The sequence below is a fragment of the Enhydra lutris genome, unplaced genomic scaffold (assembly GCF_002288905.1).
Source record: "Enhydra lutris kenyoni isolate GAN:26980312 unplaced genomic scaffold, ASM228890v2 scaffoldscaffold54, whole genome shotgun sequence".
NCBI lineage: Eukaryota > Metazoa > Chordata > Mammalia > Carnivora > Mustelidae > Enhydra > Enhydra lutris.
Genome location: NW_019154138.1, coordinates 10,369,662 through 10,391,976, shown reverse-complemented (window position 1 = coordinate 10,391,976; position 22,315 = coordinate 10,369,662). Strand labels below are relative to the sequence as shown.

The 22,315-nt window shown below is 38.4% G+C and overlaps 1 protein-coding gene across 6 annotated transcripts in view; it reads left to right on the top strand.

Annotated features, from left to right (window-relative positions):
* Positions 1-22,315, top strand: part of LOC111157346 (CCR4-NOT transcription complex subunit 1) — a 111,054-nt gene that overhangs the window by 25,422 nt on the left and 63,317 nt on the right. For 5 of the 6 annotated variants that reach the window (XM_022518673.1, XM_022518674.1, XM_022518675.1 and 2 more), the window contains exons 2-8: positions 2,964-3,239; positions 18,307-18,414; positions 18,998-19,096; positions 19,465-19,533; positions 19,620-19,674; positions 19,927-20,130; positions 21,547-21,715. In XM_022518673.1, coding sequence (XP_022374381.1) covers positions 3,138-3,239; positions 18,307-18,414; positions 18,998-19,096; positions 19,465-19,533; positions 19,620-19,674; positions 19,927-20,130; positions 21,547-21,715 — 806 coding nt within the window. In that variant the 5' untranslated portion in view covers positions 2,964-3,137. Of the gene's footprint in view, positions 1-2,963; positions 3,240-18,306; positions 18,415-18,997; positions 19,097-19,464; positions 19,534-19,619; positions 19,675-19,926; positions 20,131-21,546; positions 21,716-22,315 lie in introns of those variants that run through there. The other variant, XM_022518677.1, reaches the window with a different exon arrangement.

Sequence of the window (22,315 nt, the reverse complement as noted above, 5' to 3'; positions counted from 1 at the left end):
GAGGTCCACTTTGATTTTTCTGCATGTAGTTATCCAGTTTTCCTAGAACTGTTTATTGAAGAGACTATCCTTTCTCCATTGGTTGTTCTTGTCTCCCTTAACAAGTACTGTTTGACTGTATACACTTTCTGTTTTGTTTTGGTCTGTGGGTCTCTTCTTATGCTGGTACCATACAGTTTTAATTGCTGTAGCTTTGTATTACAGTTGGAGTTCAAGAAGTGTGATGCCTCCAGTTTTGTTCTTTTATTGTTAAGACTTCATTTATTTATTTGACAGAGAGCAAGTGAGAGCCAGAGAGCACAGGCAGGGGGAACAGCAAAAGAAGGAGAAGCAGGCTCTCTGCTGAGCCAGGGACCCTGATGCAGGGCTCAGTCCCAGAACTTTGGGATCATGACCTGAGCTGAAGGCAGATGCTTATACAATCTAAGCCACCCAGGCGCCCCTGGTTTTGTTCTCTTTCTCATGATTGCTTGGGCTTTTGAGGATCTTTTGTGGTTCCATACCAATTTAGGATTTTTTTTCCTGTTTATGTGAAAAATGCCATTGGAATTTTCATAGGGTTTGTGTTGAATCTACATGGCTTTGATTGGCATGGACATTTATTTATTTTTTAATTAAAAATTTTGAAAGATTTTATTTATTTCACAGAGACCACGTGAGCACCAAGGAGGGTGGGGGTGGGGGAGGAAGATTAGAGGAAGAAGGAGCCTGATGCATGGCTTGGCCCCAGGACCTCAGAATCATGACCTGAACGAAAGGTAGATGCTTAACCCACTGAGCCACCTAGGCACCCTTGGCATGGACATTTGTTTTGTGTTTTTTTTTCCCCCCCAAATTTTAAAAGTAGGCAGAGCGGCAGGCAGAGAAAGAGGGGGAAGCAGGCTCCCTGCTGAGCAGAGAGCCCGATTTGGGGCTCGATTCCAAGACCTGAGATCATGACCTGGGCAAAAGGCAGAGGCTTAAACCACTGAGCAACGAAGGCACCATTCAATTTTTAAATTTAAAAAAAAAATTTATTTTAAATTAAAAAAAATTATTTTATTTTTATTAGTTGTTTTAGTGTGGGAGGGAGGGAGAGAAGATCTTAAGCAGGCACCATGCTTACTGCTGAGTCTGATATGGTGCTCCGTCTCACAACTCTGAGATCATGACCTGAGCTGAAATCAAGTTTCAGATGCTTAACCAGCTGAGTGGGTGGTGTGGACATTTAAGAATATTAACTCTTCTAATCTATTAACATTTGTATCCATTTGTTTGTGTCATCTTTGATTTCAACAGAGTTTTGTAGTTTCATTGTATAGTCAAGGGCTTTCTTGATTCAACTAAGACTTTTTTTAAAGATTTATTTATTTGGGAGTGCATTGAGCCAAAGGAGGGGTAGAGGGAGAGAATCTGAAGCCAAGCTGACTCTCCCCTGAGTGTTGGAGCCTGTTGCTGGCCAGACAACCTGGAGATCATGACCTAAGCTGAAATCAAGTCTGACACCTAACTGACTGAGCCACCTGGGTGTTCCCGAAGAGTTACTTTTTACTGTTTTACTTCACTTTTTCTTTTTGCTGAGATAGACTTAGCTGAAAATATGTGTCCTTTGAGTTCTTGAGGCAAAAAGAACTCATAGTTACGGAGAGATACATTTTTTTGGGGCGGGGATACATTCCTAATTGTGGAATTAAAGGTTTAAGGATAGTGTAATAAACACTTTTTGTAGTATTGCCAATTTAAATTTCAAGAAATGTTGTACACAGTACTGATGTTAATAGTCTGAGTCCTCTTTTTGCCTGTCTTCTTGTTAGTATGTTCTCAAACTTGGATAATGTTATTGGTCTGATGCAGAAAATATGCTAGGACCAGAACATGAAGAAAGCTCTAAGATTTATAGCAGGCAAGTTTAGTTGCATGTAATGGATAGATAGTAATGCAATTTGTCTTTAACTTCTCACATGTTATTTAGAATGAACAAAAAACATCTTGGCACATTTTCAAGCCTCCTATTCTTTTTTGAGGAGCACGTGTAGGGATACCATTGGTCCAGCTTTTGCTTTGTATAACATGAAACAGAACAAAACAATGTAGTGTTTCTAATTCGTTTAGAAATTGTTAAAGGTAAAGGTTTTAAATGCCCTTAAGAGGGTCTTTTAATCTTTGTGAACTTTCTGATTGTAATGAATTTATGAGCTGATTTCACAGCCTGAAGTTGTATATAAGTTCATCTGTTTCAGATTTTTGTGTTTCAGCAGCAATACTTGATGAATTCATAAGAAAAATTTGTGGTTTCCCTCCCCCCCACTTTTTTTGTAATACGGAGTAGTTACTTTGACTCAGCCCATGGTTGGAATTAAACTGATAAGCATCCTGTCATTTTCTGCTTTGGGCTTCCCTTTCTAAATCTTCCTAGTAAAATTTTCATCAGTGTGGGAAGGAATTTGGGTTCTGAAGCCCTTACTTGCCTTTGAGACAGTGATTCAAATACCTGAAACATATACCCCAACGTACAACTGTAGGACCAAACTGATTCCAAAACAGTGCATGAGGAGTAAAAGTTAATAAATGGGATCTTGTAAATAGGCTGTAGATGCTCTGGGAAGAGGAACAGAAAATGGAAAATGTCAGATGAATGTTTCTTTCCATGAACCCTAATTCTAAGTACTTTCCTGTTTCTAAAGGGTATAGTATAAATAATCATTTTGAAGTAGATTTATAAATAGACATCCAGATAATACAGGTTGTCTTGCTAAACTCCTGCTTTTTATGGGGGGATACTTTCTTTTTATACTGGCCCTGCCTACTTTTCAGACTTGGCATCTTCTGTAATTGGTGGTTGAGACATACTAATTTTTTTCCCCTGAGTCTTGAGTGGGATTTCAGGTACTAAGATGGAGAGATGATAACGTTTTAACTCTTTTTCCCCTAATAAAAAACTAAATAAAAAATCTGACTTTTATCTTTTTCTTTTTTTAAAACAGGTGCCATGTTTCAGAACAGAGTAATACCCCTGGTAAAGAAGAACTAAAGACACTGTACAGACATCAGATATAGGCTAATTACAAGGAAAGCATTAACCTGCCTCTGAGGTGACTAAAGGGGAATAATGGTGATTTTGCGCCGGGCTCGGCCGCCTGCTTCCGCCCCAACCAGCAATGAATCTTGACTCGCTCTCGCTGGCCTTGTCTCAAATCAGCTACCTGGTGGACAATTTAACCAAGAAAAACTACCGAGCCAGCCAGCAGGAAATACAACATGTAAGTAAACATAGAAAACAAGTACCATTAAAGGAGTGAGTAGAAAGAACGTTCTCCTCAGCTTTAATATATAAAAGAGATTTTAGCCCAATCTTTTTTTTTTTTTTTTTTTAAGGAGTCACAGATATAAATTTTTCTGTAAAAATTATGAAATACCTGACTTGGTTTAGTCTCATTTTTTTCTTATCTACATTTTAAAATTGAGATATATATATATTTCACAGACTGTAAAACTTCCCCTTATAAAATGTGCAATTCAGTAGTTTCTAGTGGATTCACAAAGTTACTTAATCATCACCATCTAACTCCAGAATGTTTTCATCGCCTCAAAAAGAAATACTTGAATCCATTAGCAGTTGCTCTCCCTCCTCTCTCCAGCTCCTGGCAACCACTAATCTTTCCGCTTTTACGGATTTGCCTTTCTGGATATTTCACATAGATGGAGTCATAACAGATGTGGCTTTTTGTGCCTGTCTTCTTTCACTTAACGCAATGCTTTCAAGATTCATACGTCTTGTTGGGGCACCTGGGTGGCTCAGTCAGTTAAATGTCCGACTCTTGATTTTGGCTCAGGTCAGGATCTCAGGGTGGCGAGATTGAGCTACTCCTCGGGCTCTGTGCTGGGTGTGGAGCCTGCTTAAGATTCTCTCCCTCACTTCCCCCCCCCTTTAAGAAAAAGATTCATCGATGTTGGCGTCTGTGTCCGTACTTCATTCCTTTTTGAGTAATAATACGATGTGAATATTATTTATAATAATAATAGTTCTTTGAATAGTCTCCAGTTTATCTGTAAAATGGATATTTAATTTGTTTCCATTTTTGTGGCTGTTGGGAGTAGTGTGGCTTTCAGCATTTGTTTATGACTTTTTGGATGGATATTTGGTTTTAATTTTTTGGGTATATATGAAAGAATGGAATTGCTGGGTTATAGGATAACTCTAACTTTCTGAAGAACTGTCAGACTTTATCCAGGGCACCTCATCACTTCATTTCCACGAGTAGTGAATGAGGGTTCCAATTTTTCCTCATCCTCACTAACACTTGTTATTTTTTGTCTTTGTTTATACCCATTCTAGTGGATGTGAACAGGTACCTCATTATTTTGCTTATGTAGCTAATGATGTTGAACATCTTTTCATGGGCATTTCGTGTATCTTTGGAGAAAATGTCAGTTCTCATCCTTTGCCCCCCAGTTTTTTTTTTTTTTGCCATTGACCCCCCCAATATTTACTATTTTTAAAAGAAGATTTAATTTATTCATTAGAGTGTGAACATGCTTATGAGTGGGGGAGGGGCAGTGGGAGAGGGGAAAGCAGACTCCCTGCTGAGTGGGGAGCCTGATGTGGGGCTCTGTGGGGCTTGATTCCAGGACCCTGAGATCATGATTTGAGCTGAAGACAGATGCGTAATGGACTGAGCCACCCAGGTGTCCTGATCCCCCCAATTTTTAAAAATTAAACTGTTCTTAAGTACAAGTTTGTTTTATAGAGCATTTCATTCAATCTTTATGAAAGTTAAATAGTATACTATACTTTAGTTGTAGTGATGGTACCCCTTCTCATTAATAAATGGAGTATTATACTTAAAATTGTATATATTATTAAATTAAAATTCACTAGTGTGACAGTAGGTAACTTCTCTGAACCTTATTTTCTTCATTTGCAAAATAAGGATAAATATAAAATTTGTCTGACATCCTTCTTAGGATTAAATGAAGTTAAGAAGAGGCACCTAGTACAGTTCCTGTCCTAAGCATTATTTAAAAAAAGGAAATTCTCCTTTTTCTATATTATAAGTTAACAGTTGTTACATAAGGTAGGTAGTACATACATACAAACTTGTAAATGAAATAGGTGCCTGATTATTTGACCTAAATCTAAGAATTAATTGTTTGGGAGTTTTTTCTCCTTTCCTTGTTTTTGGGGTGTGTGTTCGGAGGTAATTTAATTTTTATTTTTTTATTCTATTTTTTTAAAAGATTTTATTTATTTATTTGACAGAGAGACAGATCACAAGTAGGCAGAGAGGAGGAAGTAGGCTGCCTGCTGAGCAGAGAGCCTGATGCAGAGCTTGATCCCAGGACCCTGAGATCTTGACCTGAGCTGAAGGCAGAGGCTTAACCCACTGAGCCACCCAGGCGCCCCTGTTTTTTCTTTCTTTCTTTCTTTCTTTTTTTTTTTTTTTTTTAAGATTTCACCTATTTGTCAGAGAGAGAGAGGGAGAGAGAGCAAGCACAGGCAGACAGAATGGCAGGCAGAGGCAGAGGGAGAAGCAGGCTCCCTGATGAGCAAGGAGCCCGATGTGGGACTCGATCCCAGGACGCTGGGATCATGACCTGAGCCGAAGGCAGCTGCTCAACCAACTGAGCCACCCAGGCGTCCCTGTTTTTTCTTTCTTAAAGATTTTATTTATTCATTTGAGGGAGGGAGGGTTAGAGAGCACAAGTTGGGGGGAGTGGGTGGGGGGGGAAAGAGAAGCAGACTCCCTTCTGAGCTGAGAGCCTGATGTGGGGCCTTGATCCCAGAACCCAGAGATGACCTGAGCCAAAGGCAGACACTTAACAGTTTGAGCCACCCAGGCGCCCCCCCCCCTTTTTTTTTTTTAAAGGATTTTATTTACTTACTTGAGAGAGCACTAGCAGGGTGAGGAGCAGAGGGAGAAGCAGACTCCCTGCTGAGCAGGGAGCCTGATTCGGGGCTCAGTCCTGGGATTCCAAGATCATGACCTGAGCTGAAGGCAGATGCTTAACTGACTGAGCCACTCTGGTCTTTAAAATAGGTAATATATTAACCTGATTACCCCAGCTACCCACTTTTTCTCTGCCCACAGGCAACTGATGTTTGCTGTTTCTTAAATGTTCTTCCAAAGATGCTTGCACATAGAAAATAGTAAAATATTATTTTGATAAAGCTGAATCAGGTTAAATGAAACTATTTTTAAAAAGTTAAAAGAAAAAACTTAGTAAAATACTTTCCATTCTTTTTTCACATGTTGGCATATGATAGTTTTCTGTATCTTGATTGTTTCTTTTTAATTTTATTTATTTATTTTAAAGATTTTATTTATTTGTTGGAGTACAAGCGGGGGAGGGGCAGAGGGAGAAGCAGGCTTTCCACTGAGCAAAGGAGCCTGATGTGGGACTTGATCCCAAGACTCTAGAATCGTGACCTGAGTCAAAGGCAGAGCATTAACCAACTGAGCCACTTAAGTGTCCCTGTTTCCTTTTTAACTTACCAGTCTGTCGTAGAAATTATTCTTGGGGTGCCTGGCTGGCTCAGTCAGTAGAGCATCTGACTCTTGATCTCTTGGGGTTTTGAGTTTGAGCACAGTTGGGCGTGGAGCCTGCCTTAAAAAAAAAATTATTCATTATCCTGTACATAAAAAGTTTGTTCTTTTAAGGCTGTATAGGAAACCATCATATGGATGAAACATAATTTATTTCACTATTTATGGACATTTAGATTATATACTTTGTTTTTTGCTTTTGCTATTGACAGTGCATTAAAACTTTTTTTTTGCATGTATGTGTTATGTAGGATAAATTCTTAGAAATTCATTCTTGGGCTACTCTTCTCCTTTTCTTTCTAATGGAAGAGCTGAATTCTTGGAATTACTCATTTCCTATTTGATTTTTTTTCTTTTCATGTAGTATTTCAGTGTATATAGTATATTGTAATAATCATTTTTTTATGCTTATAGGGTTTATTGCAATTAATGCTTTGATGAATTACAGTGCTTAAGTTCATTGTTCTAATACCTTCAGGGGTCCTTTTAGTAGAGAACAAAACCTAACCTCCTCAATCTGAATTTCAGGGCCCTTTAAGTCATTCTAAATCCTGGAATTTTCATCTTTGAAGAAACAAATCCAGTAACACCTCATCATTGAAGACTTACCAATCTTTTTTCCTTTATTCAGATTAATTCCTTAGGATAAATTCTGAAAGCTGTGTTGGTCAGAATGTGTCCTGACAATTTTATGCAGCTACTATTTAATCATCTGCTATGTACCACATGTTAGTTTTTTAGTCACCTTTTTTTTTTAAAAGGTTTTATTTGTTTGAGACAGAGAGCCAGCACGTGCGTGAGCTGGAGGAAAAGCAAAGAGGGAGAGAGAGAGACATGCAGACTCCATGCTGAGCATGAACCCTAATTCAGGGCTTGATCTCACAACCTTGAGATCATGACCTGAGCAGAAATCAAGAGTTGGATGCTTAACTGACTGAGCCACCTAGGCGCCCCTCTCTCACATTTTATTTTTTTTCCTCTCTCACATTTTAATTTAAAACGTGTTATGGGGTGCCTGAGTGGCTCGGTTGGTTCAACATTCTGCTCAGGTCATGATCTTAGGGTGGATTAGAAGGAACACTACTTGGGGCTCTGCACTGGGTGTGGATCCTGCTTGGCATTCTCTTTCTCTCCCGCTTTGCCCCTTCCCAGCTTTCATGGGCTCATACTTATGCTCTCTCTTAAAACAAAAACAAGGGGTGCCTGGGTGGCTCAGTGGGTTAAGCCTCTGCCTTCGGCTCGGGTCATGATCTCAGGGTCCTGGGATCGAGCCCCGCATCGGGCTCTCTGCTCGGCGGTGAGCCTGCTTCCCCCTCTCTTTCTGCCTGCCTCTCTGCCTACTTGTGATCTCTGTCTGTCAAATAAATAAATAAAATTTAAAAAACAAAAACAAAAACAAAACAGTATTTTTTAAACATGTACTATCTAGTTAACACTCAAATTTCTTGTTTTGCCTCATCTAAAAAATTTTTATTACACTTGGATTTGAATTAGGATCCAAATAATATGTATGTTGCATTGGCTCTTATCAGATCTCTTTTAAAATCTTTGGTTTTCCCTCACTCTTAGTATTTATTAAGTACTAAGTACTTATAAGTACTTAAGTAGAACTTATTTTGTTAAATCAGATTGTCTTGTAATTATCCATAGTGTGAATTTTGCTGTAGTGGTGTTTAACATGTTCTTTTATCGGGTGCAGTTTCTATTTTCTGTAAGTTAGTAAATTTAGAAGTGCAGTGGATTAAGAGTTTTCGCCTTTTAGGACAGTTTGTAGTTGATGATGGTGTGTACTTTCATCAGAAGCTTTGCAATGTCTGGTTGCCTCTACTTCTGTGATTTTTAGCAGGCTTTGTTCATTGACTGGATTCATTAATTTGTTAGGGATTGCAAAATGTTGGTACTCTTACTGTTAAGCATTCTTGAAATAGTTCTGTAAAGGGAAACTTGCCCTTACCAACTATATGGCTACCTGAGGTACATTGTATATAGGAACGGCAAGATCAGTGATGGTTACCTGAGGTACATTGTATATGTAGATCAGTGCTTGATTCTCTATTTATTTGCCAGTTATCAAAGTAACTTCTTTCCGAGCATCTCCAAACATGACCAATAAATAAGTTTTTTAGTATTCTTAGGAACTTGTGTATTTTTTTTTTAAGGTTTATCTTTTTAGAGAGCAAACATGCATGCATGCACGTGTGTGGATGGGAGTAGGGGTAGGAGGAGAGAATCCCAAGCAGACTCCCCTCAGTGCAGAGTCCGATGTGGGGCTCAATCCCACAACCCCGAGATGATCTGAGCTGGAATCAAGAGACATTCACTCAACTTACTGAGCCACCCAGATGCCCCAGGAGCTCATGTATTTTTAACATATTTGATATATTTGAGTTTATTGAAAAGTATTACTGATGAAAGTCTTTGGCCAGTGAATGCTTATTCTTGCTGGCTTTGGAGTCCCCTGTCCTCCTATTTTGTAATATTTATAGTCCTTGATACCGTTTCAGAAACACTGGAAACTAAAATATTCTAGAGTCATCTTGTGTATTTTTTGCTTTGGACCTAGAATTAGCAGTTTCTCTAAGAGGCCTTGGTTTTATTTAGTGGGAAATGGGATATGGAGATTGTCTCTTGAGTTAAAAAGTGATTAAGAGAGACAACTTAGGTGATGTGAAAAAACTTTATTTAGTACTTCATTAAGTGGACAATCCTCTTTAGGAGAACTGCAAAATGGGGCAGAAGGAAAGAAGCTATTTTTATAGGATAATAAAAAACAAGGAAGAGACATATGGAAAACATCTGGTTGGTTGGGGCCACATAGTCAACCTTATTTAAGATGAGAAGGCCCAGAGTTGGCTTGACCTTTGGGTATTGGCTAACTGATACACTGATACAAATATACTGCATTTCTGGTTGAGTGGAGCATTTATAGAGATTTGAAAGTTACCTAAGTTTTGATTTGCTGACACGGCACCCTGGGTAGTAATGGCACCATTTTGGGCTTAGGAAATTATTTCAGCACTTGTGTTTGCTCACTGATGATCAGTTGTTCAGTATGAGGTCTTTCGATGGACAAAGCTAAAGAGCAAATATACCAAGAGTTCATACTGATACTACTGATATTCCTAATTTATCTTTGCTTTAAAAAAAAAAATTCTTTTTAAAAGGTTCCATTTATTTATTTGACAGAGAGACAGTGAGAGAGGGAACCACAAGCAGGGGAGAGTGGGAGAGGGAGAAGCAGGTTCCCACTGAGCAGGGAGCCTGATGCTGGGCTCGATCCCAAGACCCTGGGATCATGACCTGAGCTGAAGGCAGTTGCTTAAGGACTGAGCCACCCAGGCACCTCTTATCTTTACTTTCAATTCATGATCTGAAATCTCTCTCTCTCTCTTTTTTCCCCATGCACAAAATTCCATTTTCAGTGGTATAAAAAGCCATTTACCCTGTTCCACACTGTTCAATCAAGAGTTCAGGGGCGCCTGGGTGGCTCAGTGGGTTGAGCCGCTGCCTTCAGCTCAGGTCGTGATCTCAGGTTTCCTGGGATAGAGTCCCGCATCGGGCTCTCTGCTCAGCAGGGAGCCTGCTTCCCTCTCTCTCTCTCTCTGCCTGCCTCTCTGCCTACTTGTGATCTATCTCTGTCAAATAAATAAATAAAATCTTAAAAAAAAAAAAGAGTTCAGACTAACAGTCCTGATGTTGTTAATAGCACTATGGTTATGGAAAATAGTTTATTTTTTTGGGAGGTAGGGGGGAAGGGAGGGGGACCCTTAGGCTATCCCAGAGGTATTCCTAGGCATATCTCAGAGATAATGTGAGTTGGTTCCAGATCATTGCAATAAAGTGAGTCAAGTGAATTTTAAGAATCCCGTTTATACTGTAGTAGCCTATTAAGTATGTAATATCATTATGTCTAAAAAGTGTACATACTTCCGTTAAAAATACTTTATTGCTAAAACATGTTATCATATAACCTTTTGAGCAGAGTTAATCTTTTTGCTGGTGGAGGGTTTTACCTTTTGTTGATGGCTGCTGACTGGTCAGGGTGGTGGTTGCTGAAGATTGGAGTGGCTGTGGCAGTTTCTTAACATAAGACAACAGTGAAGTTTGCCACATCGATTGATTCTCCTTTTATGAATGATTTCTCTGTAGTGTATGATGTTCTTTGATGGCGTTTTACCCACAGTAGAACTTATTTCCGAATTGGAGTCAGTCCTGGGCTCCTGGGTGGCTCAGTTGGTTGAGCATCTGACTCCTGATTTTGGCTCAGTCATAAACTCTCAGGGTCCTAAGATGGAGCCCCACATTGCACTCTCTGCTCAGGGTGGAGTCTGCTGTTCTTTTCCTGTGATCCTCCTCCTGCTTGTGCATGCTTTCTCTCTCAAATACGTACATAAGTAAAATCCTAAAAAAAATATTTGAGTCTGGGCACCTCGGTGGCTCAGTTGGTTAAGTGACTGCCTTCAGCTCAGGTCATGATCCCAGAGTCCTGGGATCAAGTCCCACATCAGGCTCCCAGCTCAGAGGGGAGTCTGCTTCTCCCTCTGACCCTCCCTCTTCTCATGCTTGCTCTCTGTCTCTCTCTCTCTCATTCTTTCTCAAATAAATAAATAAAATCTTTAAAAAAAATATTTGAGTCCTCTCAAACCCTTCTGCTTTATCAGCTAAATTTATGCAATATTCTAACCTTTTTTGTCATTCCAACATCTTCACCAGGAGTAAATTCCATCTCAAGAAACTTTGTGTGCTCATTCAATAGAAACAACTCTTCATCTGTTGAAGTTTTATCATGAGATTGCAGCAGTTACGTTACATCATCAGTTCTGGTTCTCTTGCTATTTCTGCCACATCTGTAGTTACTTCTTCCACTGAAGTCTTCATCCCCTGAAGTCATCCCTAAGGGTTGGAATCAACTTCTTCCATTAACTCCTGTTAATGTTGATATTTTGACCTCTTCCCATGAATTCTGAATGTTCTTCTTGGATGGCATCTAGAATGGTAAATCCTTCCCAGAAGGTTTTCAGTTTACTTTGCTCAGATCCATTAAAAATATTGCTATCTGTAGTGGCTCTAGCTTTAAGAAATATATTTCTTAAATATTAAGATATTTCTTTTTTTTTTTTTTAAAGATTTTCTTTTTTATTATTTATTTGACAGACAGAGATCACAAGTAGGCAGAGAGGTAGGCAGAGAGGCAGGCAGAGAGAGAGGAAGGGAAGCAGGCTCCCTGCTGAGCAGAGAGCCCCATGCGGGACTCGATCCCAGGACCCCGGGACCATGACCTGAGCTGAAGGCAGAGGCTTTAACCCACTGAGCCACCCAGGTGCCCCAAGATATTTCTTAAATAGTCAGACTGGAGAGTTGAAATGACTACTTGATCCATACAGGCTGCAGAATGGATGTTGTGTTAGCAGACTAGAAGACAATATTAATCTTGTTACACATCTTCATCAGAGCTTTTGGGTGACTTGGTGCGTTGTCACGGATCAGTAATATTTTGAAAGAAATCTGTTTCTGAACAGTAGGTCTCAACAGTAAATATTCAGTAAACCATGTTGTAAACAGATGTGCTGTCCTCCAGGTTTTGTTCGATTTATATAGTGCACAGGCAGGGTCACTTTAGCATAATTTGTAAGGGCCCAAGGATTTTCAGAATGGTAAGTGAACGTTGGCTTCAACATACAGACTCCTGGTGCACTAGTCCCTAACAAGAGAGTCAGCCTGTCCTTTGAAGTAGGCATTGACTTCTCTCTAGCTGTGAAAGTCCTAAATGGCATCTCATTCTTTTTTTTTTTTTTTTTAAGATTTTATTTATTTATTTGACAGAGAGAGAGAAATCACAAGTAGGCAGAGAGGCAGAGAGAGGAGGAAGCAGGCTCCCTGCTGAGCAGAGAGCCGGATGCGGGGCTCGATCCCAGGACCCTGAGATCATGACCTGAGCCGAAGGCAGAGGCTTTAGAAGTCTGTTTCCATCTTCATTGAAAATTTGTTGTTTACTGTAGTAGCCTTCATTATCTGGCCAGATCTTCTGGACAACTTGCTGTACCTTCTTCATCAGCCTTTGCTTCACCTTGTGCTTTTACGGAGATGGCTGCTTTCCTTAAACCCCATGAGCCAACGTCTGCTAGCTTCATATTTTTCTTCTGCAGCTTCCTCATCTATGTCAGGCTTTATACAGTTGGAGAGAGGTTAGGGCTTTGGCTTAAGGGAATGCTGTGGCTGGTTTGATCTATGTAGACCCCCAAAACTTTCTCCGTACCAGCAAGAAGACTCTTCTCCTTTCTTATCATTTGTATGTTCTTTGGAGTACCACTTAATTTCCTTTAATAATTTTTTTCTTTGCATTTACACCTTGGCTAACATAGGCACAAGAGGACTAGCTTTTGACCTGTTTCAACTTTAAACATGCCTTCCTCAACTGACCTTAATCATTTCTATCTTTTGATTTCAAGTGAGATGTGTTTGACTCTTCAACACTTAGGAGGCCATTGTAGGGTAATTAATTGGTCTAATTTCAGTATTGCTGTGTCTCAGGTAAAAGATGGAAGTTTGGGGAACAGCCAGTTGGTGGAGTAGACAGAACACACAAGATATTTATTACGTTTGCCCTTGTATATGGGCGTAGTTCATGGTGCCCTGAAACAAGTCTAATAGTAACATCCAAGGTCACTGATCACAGATGACCATAAGAAGTATAATGGGAAAATTTGAAATACTGTGAGAATTACCAAAATGTGACAGACAAGAAGTGAGCAAATGCTTCTGTAGAAATGGCACTGTAAACCGTTGCCATAAACCTTCAATTCAGTAAACAAAAAACATTACCTGCAAAGTGCAATGAAATGAGATATGGCTAGTATCTCACTAGAGAGGTACCATCAGATTACTATAGTAAAGTTATTTAGAGTAGTTCTTGGCATAGTTATACCACCAGGTGGATATAGTGTTGGCTTCATTGTTTATATATTACTTTAAATATTTAGAGAATACGTTTTTAATGATTTAGATTTGCTTGATAATTATGTAAAATTTTTGTTCCCAAAGTTATCTGTAAAACTTTTATTCAAGAAGTGATTTAGTCTTCCTAGAAATGTGGTTTTTGGTTGTTATTTTGTTCTTTTTTTTTTTTAAGGTGGGCTCCATGCCCACCCACTGTGGGGCTTGAACTCAACTACCTGAGATCAAGAGTAGTGTGCTCCACCAACTGAGCCAATCAGGCACCCATTACTGGAAATATATTATATATTGAAATGGATTCAAGTAAACCCAAAATATTTCATAGAAACCCAAAGTTATTCATACAGATAGGGTAATAAAAACCAAAATCAGTATTTTTTAAAAGTTAAAATTGTTTAACAAGTATGGTAAATGGTAAATATGAAGATGCTTCATTACCTCTGTAGAGTGTATTATAGTCTAAAACTGTGATTATTGTAAGGTAGAGTTACTGCCTTCAATTTAAATTTCAAAAATCTGATACTTATTTTTGAAGTGGGGGAGGGACTCTCATGACCCTGAGATGATGACTTGAGCTTAACCAACTGAGCTACGGGTGCCCTAAAATTAATTGGTACTTCGTAGTTGTGTAGTATCTTGGTTTTTTTTTTTTTTTTTAACCTTTGAGATAATCTGTTAGGTTTTATATTTTTCTTTATATAAGTCTTTTAGAGCTTTTGTGTGAAAATCTATATCCATATATACACACACACACACACACACACATATATGTATGTATGTATATATAAAATCTGCTTTTTGGAGCTATGTTGCAGGCATAAATCATCAGGTAACTGCTGGTTTATCAACATTCCACCCAAAGAAGGGTTTAACAAGTATTAATAGAGAGGGATTTTTGTTGTTTCTTACTATGGAAGTTAGTTGATTACCTCGTAAGATTAATCATTACCATTTGTGGACAACATTATTAGGAATTTTCTTATAATGAGCTAAAAATCAATGTTTGAGGCTCTTTCTCTGTATAAGATTAATTATTTCATGTAATTACCTTTCACACAATTAAGTCTTTTTTTCTCATATGTTCTCTAGGGCAAATAGTGCCCCATTTTTCTAACCATTTCACATGGTTTTCTGAATCTCTACCACTGTAAATGCACTGTTTGTTAATGTTCCTCTTAATATGTGATTCTAGATGAGAATTTGTTACTCTGGCTACAGATCAGATCATTATAGAAGTATTGTAGTTTGCTTTTTTTTTTTTTTTTTTTAAAGATTTTATTTATTTATTTGACAGAGAGAGATCACAAGTAGACAGAGAGGCAGGCAGAGAGAGGGAGGGAAGCAGGCTCCCTGCTGAGCAGAGAGCCCGATGTGGGACTCGATCCCAGGACCCTGAGATCATGACCTGAGCCGAAGGCAGCGGCTTAAACCACTGAGCCACCCAGGCGCCCCTGTAGTTTGCTTTTGATACAGTTATTTTCAGTGTAGCCTAAAGGTTTCATTATCAGATTGTAATGTACTTATCTAAAACTTTGAATTATTTTACTGGTCTCCCCTGTCCAGTGGGTGGAATGGTTTAAATTTTAAGTGAAAATGCATAGGACTTGATCTTGTGGGAGCAGTGAAATCTTATTTCAACATCTTTGTAATCTAAGATCATGCTTTTAGGTTTCAGGGAAAACAAAACAGAAAAAGTTTTCTTCTAATGAAGGGGCAGCGTGGTATCACTGAATGAACATTCTGTTTACCTACCAGTTACAAAACATATCTTCAGATCATGCCACTGTCCTGCAACTTATATGTGACATTTGTTAGTCATTGCAACCTTGATTTTCTAAATGGAATCTTTATCTGTAATAATGTGGTATTGTTTGTCTGTCCTTCATAGGGTTGTTGGTAAGATTGAGTGGCTGTAAAAGAAATTGTAAAATTATATAATATTGTAGAAGTCAATGGAAGGATGAGAAGGGACAGTCAAAAGATTCTGTTTATTGTAGTTAAAAACTTAAACTTTTTTTGTTTTTTAAAGATTTTATTTATTTATTTGAGAAAATGAGAGTATGAGCCGGGAGGGGCAGAGGAGGAAGGGAGAAAGAATCTGAACAGACTTCCACAACCCTGCGATCATGACCCAAGCTGAAACCAAGAGCCTGAGGCTTAACTGACTGAGCTAGCCAGGCACCCCTGTTTTGTGTGTTTTGTTTTGTTTTTTGGCTTTTAACAGTCTAGCGGAATATCTCTTCCATTTTTAGATTGGTGTAATAGCAGATAAGTTGGTAGGTTCCTTAACCATGATCTAGACTCTTGAACTTGACTCCCTCTGACTTTTTTTGTTATTAAATGCATTTGCATACTATTTACTTTTTTTTCTTTTAAGATTTTATTTATTTGACAGAAATCACAAGTTGACAGAGAGGCAGATAGAGAGGGGGAAGCAGGCTTGCCGCTGAGCAGAGAGCCCAATGACCTGAGCTGAAGGCAGAGGCTTTAACCTATTGAGCCACCCAGGCGCCCCTGCATACTATTTACTTTTTGCCTGAAATGATCTTTCCTCAAGCTCTACCTGTGGTTGTTGTCACCTCAGTATTTTAAGTCTCAGCTTATATGTTACATTTTTAGGGAAGGCCTTTCTGAGGCACCACTCCCCCCTCCTATCCATGTCACATAACCCTGTTTTGTTTTTTCCTATGACAGTATTATCAGAAATTCTTCATACTTTTTTCCCCTGTGAGATCATACTTCATGAGAGCTATAGAGCCCATTGGTCTCTTCTACTGCTACATTTGCTGTACCTTGCATAGTATCTAGTATGTGGTCAAATATTTTTAAGCCAGATAATCTCTTTTTTCTTCCAAAAGGTTTCATTTATTTGTTTGACAGAGAGATAGCAAGCACATGCCTGCAAACAGAGCGCCAGGGAGAGGGAGAAGCAGGATCCCTGCTGAGCAGAGACCCCTACGTGGGCTCGATCCCAGGACCCTGGGATTATGATCTGAGCCAAAGGCAGAGGCTTAATAGACTGAGCCACCCAGGCGCCCCAAAGCCAAGTATTCTTGTTCATTTTAGGGAGAGGTCCATTTGGTGGTTGGAGCATAAGTAGTTTTATTCCTGATTAATTTGAATTGCCTCTTTAAGATGTTTTTAGCATTCTAGGGGATATGAAAAAAAATAATCTCTGCTTTTATAGGACTTAAGGAACTGTAAGAGCCCATAGAACCAATACATTGTGAATAGGTTCACAGTAATTTTTTGAGATGCAGAGGTTCTTATTATTTGATTTTATTGATTTTTAATTTTAAATGTCTGTGGGACAGTGTAAAAATTAATTTAACTTATTTAACTCCCTGCGTTTTCGGGGTGGGAAAAACTGAAACTGAAATAAGTTAATTTAACCAAGTACCACAGAATTACGATTCAGTGGAAAGCATATAGGCTCTGAAGTTAGACTATGAATTCTGATTTCTCAGCTCATCCACTATGGGATTTAAGGCTCATATCATCTGATGCAAGTGTTCATCTCTTCATCTATAAAATTGCAGTAAATTTTGACAGAGTTATTGAAGATAAAACCAAGGAATCTCAGTACCATACTTAGCCTAAAGTGTAAGAAAATATTACTTGTAATATCTTTTTTTTTTTTTTAAAGATTTTATTTATTTATTTGACAGAGATCACAAGTAGGCAGAGAAGCAGGCAGAGAGAGATAGGAGGAAGCGGACTCTCTGCTGAGCAGAGAGCCCGATGCGGGGCTCGATCCCAGGACCCTGGAATCATGACCTGAGCCGAAGGCAGAGGCCCTAACCCACTGAGCCACCCAGGCGCCCCTACTTGTAATATCTTTAAAAAGCATTTGATAAATGATTATTCTGTACTTAATGTGTGCTAAGCTCTTTTCTAGGTGTGAAGAAGTGAGCACCACAGCACAAATTCTGTGCTCTTGTGCAACTTAGTCTAGTGAGGGACATAGAAAATAAACAGAAATTATCAGGTGGCCATAAGCTCTACGGGGAAAAGTAAAGCAGGATAACGGTGTGATGGTGGGGCTGGTCATGTAGCTATGAAAGGAACTGAGAGAACAGCCCATATGTAGATGCCTAAAACTTTACATTAGAATAGCAAGTACCAACATTGGTAAATTTGAGAAACAGCAAGAAACTAATGGAGCTTGGGGGCAGCATCTAAAGATCTAAAGTACTGAAGTCAGACTTTATTTTTTTGTATTTATTTTTTTTAAGTAAGCTCTATGCCCAGTGTGGAGCCCAGTGCGAGGCTTGAACCCAAAACCCTGAGATCGAGACCTGAGCTGAGATCAGGGGCGGCATGCTTGATCCAGTGAGCCCACCCGGTGTCCCCAGACTGGTTTATTTAAGTCGTTGCCTTGTTGTCTATTTTAAGGAGTTAAGTTGTGTTAGAGTGATTTATAATGCATAGAAGAAGTGAAACTCTAATAAATACAGTTTGTTACAGAATTGTTGCCTTACAACTTAAAAAAAAAGAAAAAAGAAAAAACATTTCAAAAAAAAAGAAAAAAGAAAAAACATTTCCTATTCTTATTACATGTCATTTTTGCTACTTTGTGTTTTGGTTTAGATACTGACCAAAGTGCACACCATTATTTATATGGACTAATTAATTTATTCTATTTTTCCTCTCCGTGACTGTAGGAAACATTTAAAAAACAATTATAAAATATTGGCACCTCCATTTTATTAATTCCTGTAACTCTTAATCAGAATGAACAATTAATGTAATTGGGATTTTGCATAGAGACTTTTTAAAAAAATTCTCCTTAATGGTGACTATAAATTTATATTTTTGGTCTTTACAGATTGTGAATCGGCACGGTCCTGAGGCAGACAGGCATTTATTACGCTGCCTATTTTCACATGTGGATTTCAGTGGCGATGGTAAAAGCAGTGGCAAAGATTTTCATCAGGTATTGGGACTTAACAGAATTTATGTTTACTTAGATTTAATTGTTCAGTGAATTGCATCTTGGGCATTGTGTAGCAAACAACACCTACAAGTCATCCAGAGATCATCTTAGCTGACTGAATGAATGAAAGGTGTTGGGACTTGTCCTTTTTTTGTCCTTCCCCTCTCCTGCCTAGCTGCAGACCATTAATAGCTACCTAGGTCCGGCTTAGATTGCTGGGGATCAGAGCTGCCTGTGGGAAACAGGAATGGGGGAAGTCCTGCTTGACAAGTAAGTAAGGCAGAGAGGGGATCTCTTGTTCTAGATAGAATTTCTTTGGTTTGATTTTCAATCTGGTAATGGTTTGTCATTATATTGTTCCTTATAGTTATCTGTCAAGGGAAACTATTTTGTAAAGGTGTTGATGTTTAACTTGTTGCTAGTAGACTCTAAGTAGTTTAAATGGGATTTTTAAAGAGCTAATTTTGATAATGTATGGAAACAATATACAGTATTGGATTACACTTTAATGTTCTGAGTACCTCTGCGTCTGTGAAGAAGATGAATGTTAGTGCTAATGAAGATTCACTTTTTATTTTTAAAGACTCAGTTTCTGATTCAGGAGTGTGCGTCGCTGATTACAAAGCCAAATTTTATTTCGACGCTGTCCTATGCCATTGATAATCCATTGCACTATCAGAAGGTTGGTATTGCTTTTATCTTAGTACTCTTAAGATTGTGACTTTCTAAAAAGGCTTTAAACCTTGATCTCATAGTGATCTGTCTTAATTTAAAAATTTCAGTGGTTTGGGGTTTTTTAATTTTCTAGCAAAATCAAGACAGTTTGATAATAAGTAGAGACTAAAACCAGATCATGTGAAGTCTTAAGATTGTCATTTCGCAGTTCTAGGACATAGGGTATTGTTTCTGATAAGACTACAGAATTCTTTCACTCCTGTGTAGTACCATGATTGAGTGAATAGATGTTTTTATAAAACTTCTTGAAAATCATTAAGTTCTTTCTTCTTTTTAAGTTCTTCTTGTTTTAAAATAAAGTTTGGTTTATTTCAGAGTTTAAAGCCTGCACCCCACTTATTTGCCCAGCTGAGTAAAGTTCTCAAGTTAAGCAAAGTACAAGAGGTAAGTGATTTAAGAAGAGAGATAGGCAAAATTGGAATTAGAACAGTTACTTGACTCTTTGAACAACCTAATCCCTATTGTTTCAGGTAATTTTTGGCCTTGCCCTCTTGAATTCTTCCAGCTCAGATCTCAGAGGTTTTGGTAAGTTACTTTTTTCTTAAAGATCCTGTAGTGAAATTATTTCTTTAAAATCCATGAGTTTTTGAATCTTGAGGCTTCATAGCTTAGACTTAGTAAAATAATCTAAGATTATTTTCTTTTAGTTTGTCTTAAACATGAGCGGGTGAGGGGTGAGTTGGTGAATGAAGATGATGGTCATCTGTGTTCTGATGTGAGTTTTTACCTGTTGTGGTGCAAAAGTAACTTGTGGTTTTTGATTTACCTGACTTCTAGCTGCCCAGTTTATCAAACAGAAGCTTCCTGATCTTCTGCGTTCTTACATTGACGCAGACGTCAGTGGAAATCAAGAAGGTGGCTTCCAAGATATAGCAATAGAGGTCCTACATCTCCTCCTCTCCCATCTCCTCTTTGGGCAGAAGGGAGCCTTTGGAGTTGGACAGGAACAAATAGACGCTTTTCTTAAGACGCTGCGCAGAGGTAAAAGAGTATCTATTGCTTACAGAAGGTGATTTCTTAGGATGAACACAAACACATGACGGAAGGATTTTAGAATACACATGAAGACCATGATTTACTTTTTTTTTAAGAGAGAATTTTGTAATTTCACATATGAAAGTGATTAAAGCCCCATAGGAAAGGTATAAAATGAACGTAACTTCAATAATCTTGTCCTATAGATAACAATCTCGGTTAAGACTTGGTATGTTTCATGTAGTCTTTTTTTTCTCCTTTAAGGTGATGGAGACTACATTGTTGTGACATACTCTTTTTACTTAGAAAAAATTGGTCATTATTGATATGTCCACTTTAGCTCTTGGACTATTTGAATTGCTCTGCTAAGATAACTCCTGGTCCTGTTGTTGATGTTCTTTTCTCTGATTTTTGTTTTGTGGGGCTGAGTAGTCTTTTTAAAACAAATCTTTGATTATCTTGATTATACACTAACCACTATTCATTTTCACTGTTACTTAAAAAAATCTTTTAAAAGATAGATTTATTTATTTGAGAGAGAAAGAGAAAATGCACACCAGCTGGGGGAAAGGGCAGAGGGAGAGGGAGAAAAGAAGCAGACTCCCCACTGAGTGCCTAGCTCAGTCCCAGGACTCTGAGGCCATGACCTGACCTGAAAGTAAGAGTTGTATACTTAACTGACTGAGCTACCAAAGTGCCCCTTAATTTAAAATATTTTTAAAGTACGCTTATCTATTTAAGTAGTCTCTGCACCCCATGAGAGGCTTGAACTCACAACCCTGAGATCAAGAATCCCATGCTGCATCAACTGATCTAGACAGGTGCTCCCTATATAGTTGAATTTAATTAAAAAAATTTTTTAACAACTACTTTTTTTTTTTTTTTTTAAGATTTTATTTATTTATTTGTCAGAGCAGAGGCAAGGGGAGAAGCAGGCTCTCCCGCTGAGCAAGGAGCTGGATGCAGGACTGGATCCCAGGATCCTGGGATCATGACCTGAGCTGAAGGCAGCCACTTAACTGACAGACACCCAGGCGTCAGTTTAATTTTAAACTGCATTAACTTCTCAGTGATAAGAAATTTTCTTCCTGAAATTGACAGTGATATTCTAATTATCTCTGATATCTTTTTTGTATGGAAACTAATAGTCCTACTGTGAAAATTTGAAGTAATATTTAGGATATGACTTGGTCACTAGGTGTTGTATCAGGATCCTAATACAAAACTTAAAAATATATACCCAAGCAAAAACATCCATATTTTGGAATTGGTGTTAAGGTCCTAACTTGGACTAGCTGGATTGGAAAAAAACTTTGAAAATGAACTTGTGGAAGATTCAGGTTTTGGGGCTTTTAGAAAGAGTAAATGAGGATAGTTTGTTTGTAATCAGTATAGCAGTTGTAATCTTCTTTTGTCCTTCAGATTTTCCCCAGGAACGCTGTCCTGTGGTGCTTGCACCACTTTTATACCCTGAAAAACGGGACATTCTAATGGACAGGATCCTGCCTGATTCTGGAGGGGTAGCTAAAACCATGATGGAGAGCTCCTTGGCTGATTTTATGCAGGAAGTAGGCTATGGCTTTTGTGCAAGGTTGGTATAAAACGTACTGAACTTCTGATTACTCTTGTGCCAGATATGATGTAATAATTCTTTAAGGCGAGTTCCTAAGATTAATGTGCCCTCATCTTTGCCTCTGAGTTTTGCTTCTGAATTTAATCTTCCACACACAGGCATACTTCATTTTGTGTGCTTCACTTTGTTGTGCTTCACAGATGCTGCACTTTTTCCCCAAACTGAAGTTTGTGGCAACCTGTGTACAGCAGGTCTGTTGCCACCATTTCCCCAATAGGATTTGCTTATTAGTTTGTGTCTTTGTGTCACATTCTGACATTTCTCACAGTATTTCAAACTTTTTCATTACTATATTTGTTAATGGTGGTTTGTCATCAGTGATTACAACTCAGTGGAAGCTCAGATGATAGCTAGCAGTTTTTATCAAAAGAGTATTTTTTAATTCAGGTATGTACATTTTATTTAGACGTAATGCTGTTGCACATGCAGTAGACCTGCAGTATAGTGTAAACATAACTTATACCGGGAAGTGAATAAGTTCATTTGACTTGATCTATTAATGGTTGTCTAGAGCTAAACCCACAAAATCTCCCAGGTATGCCTGTATTAATTTATATA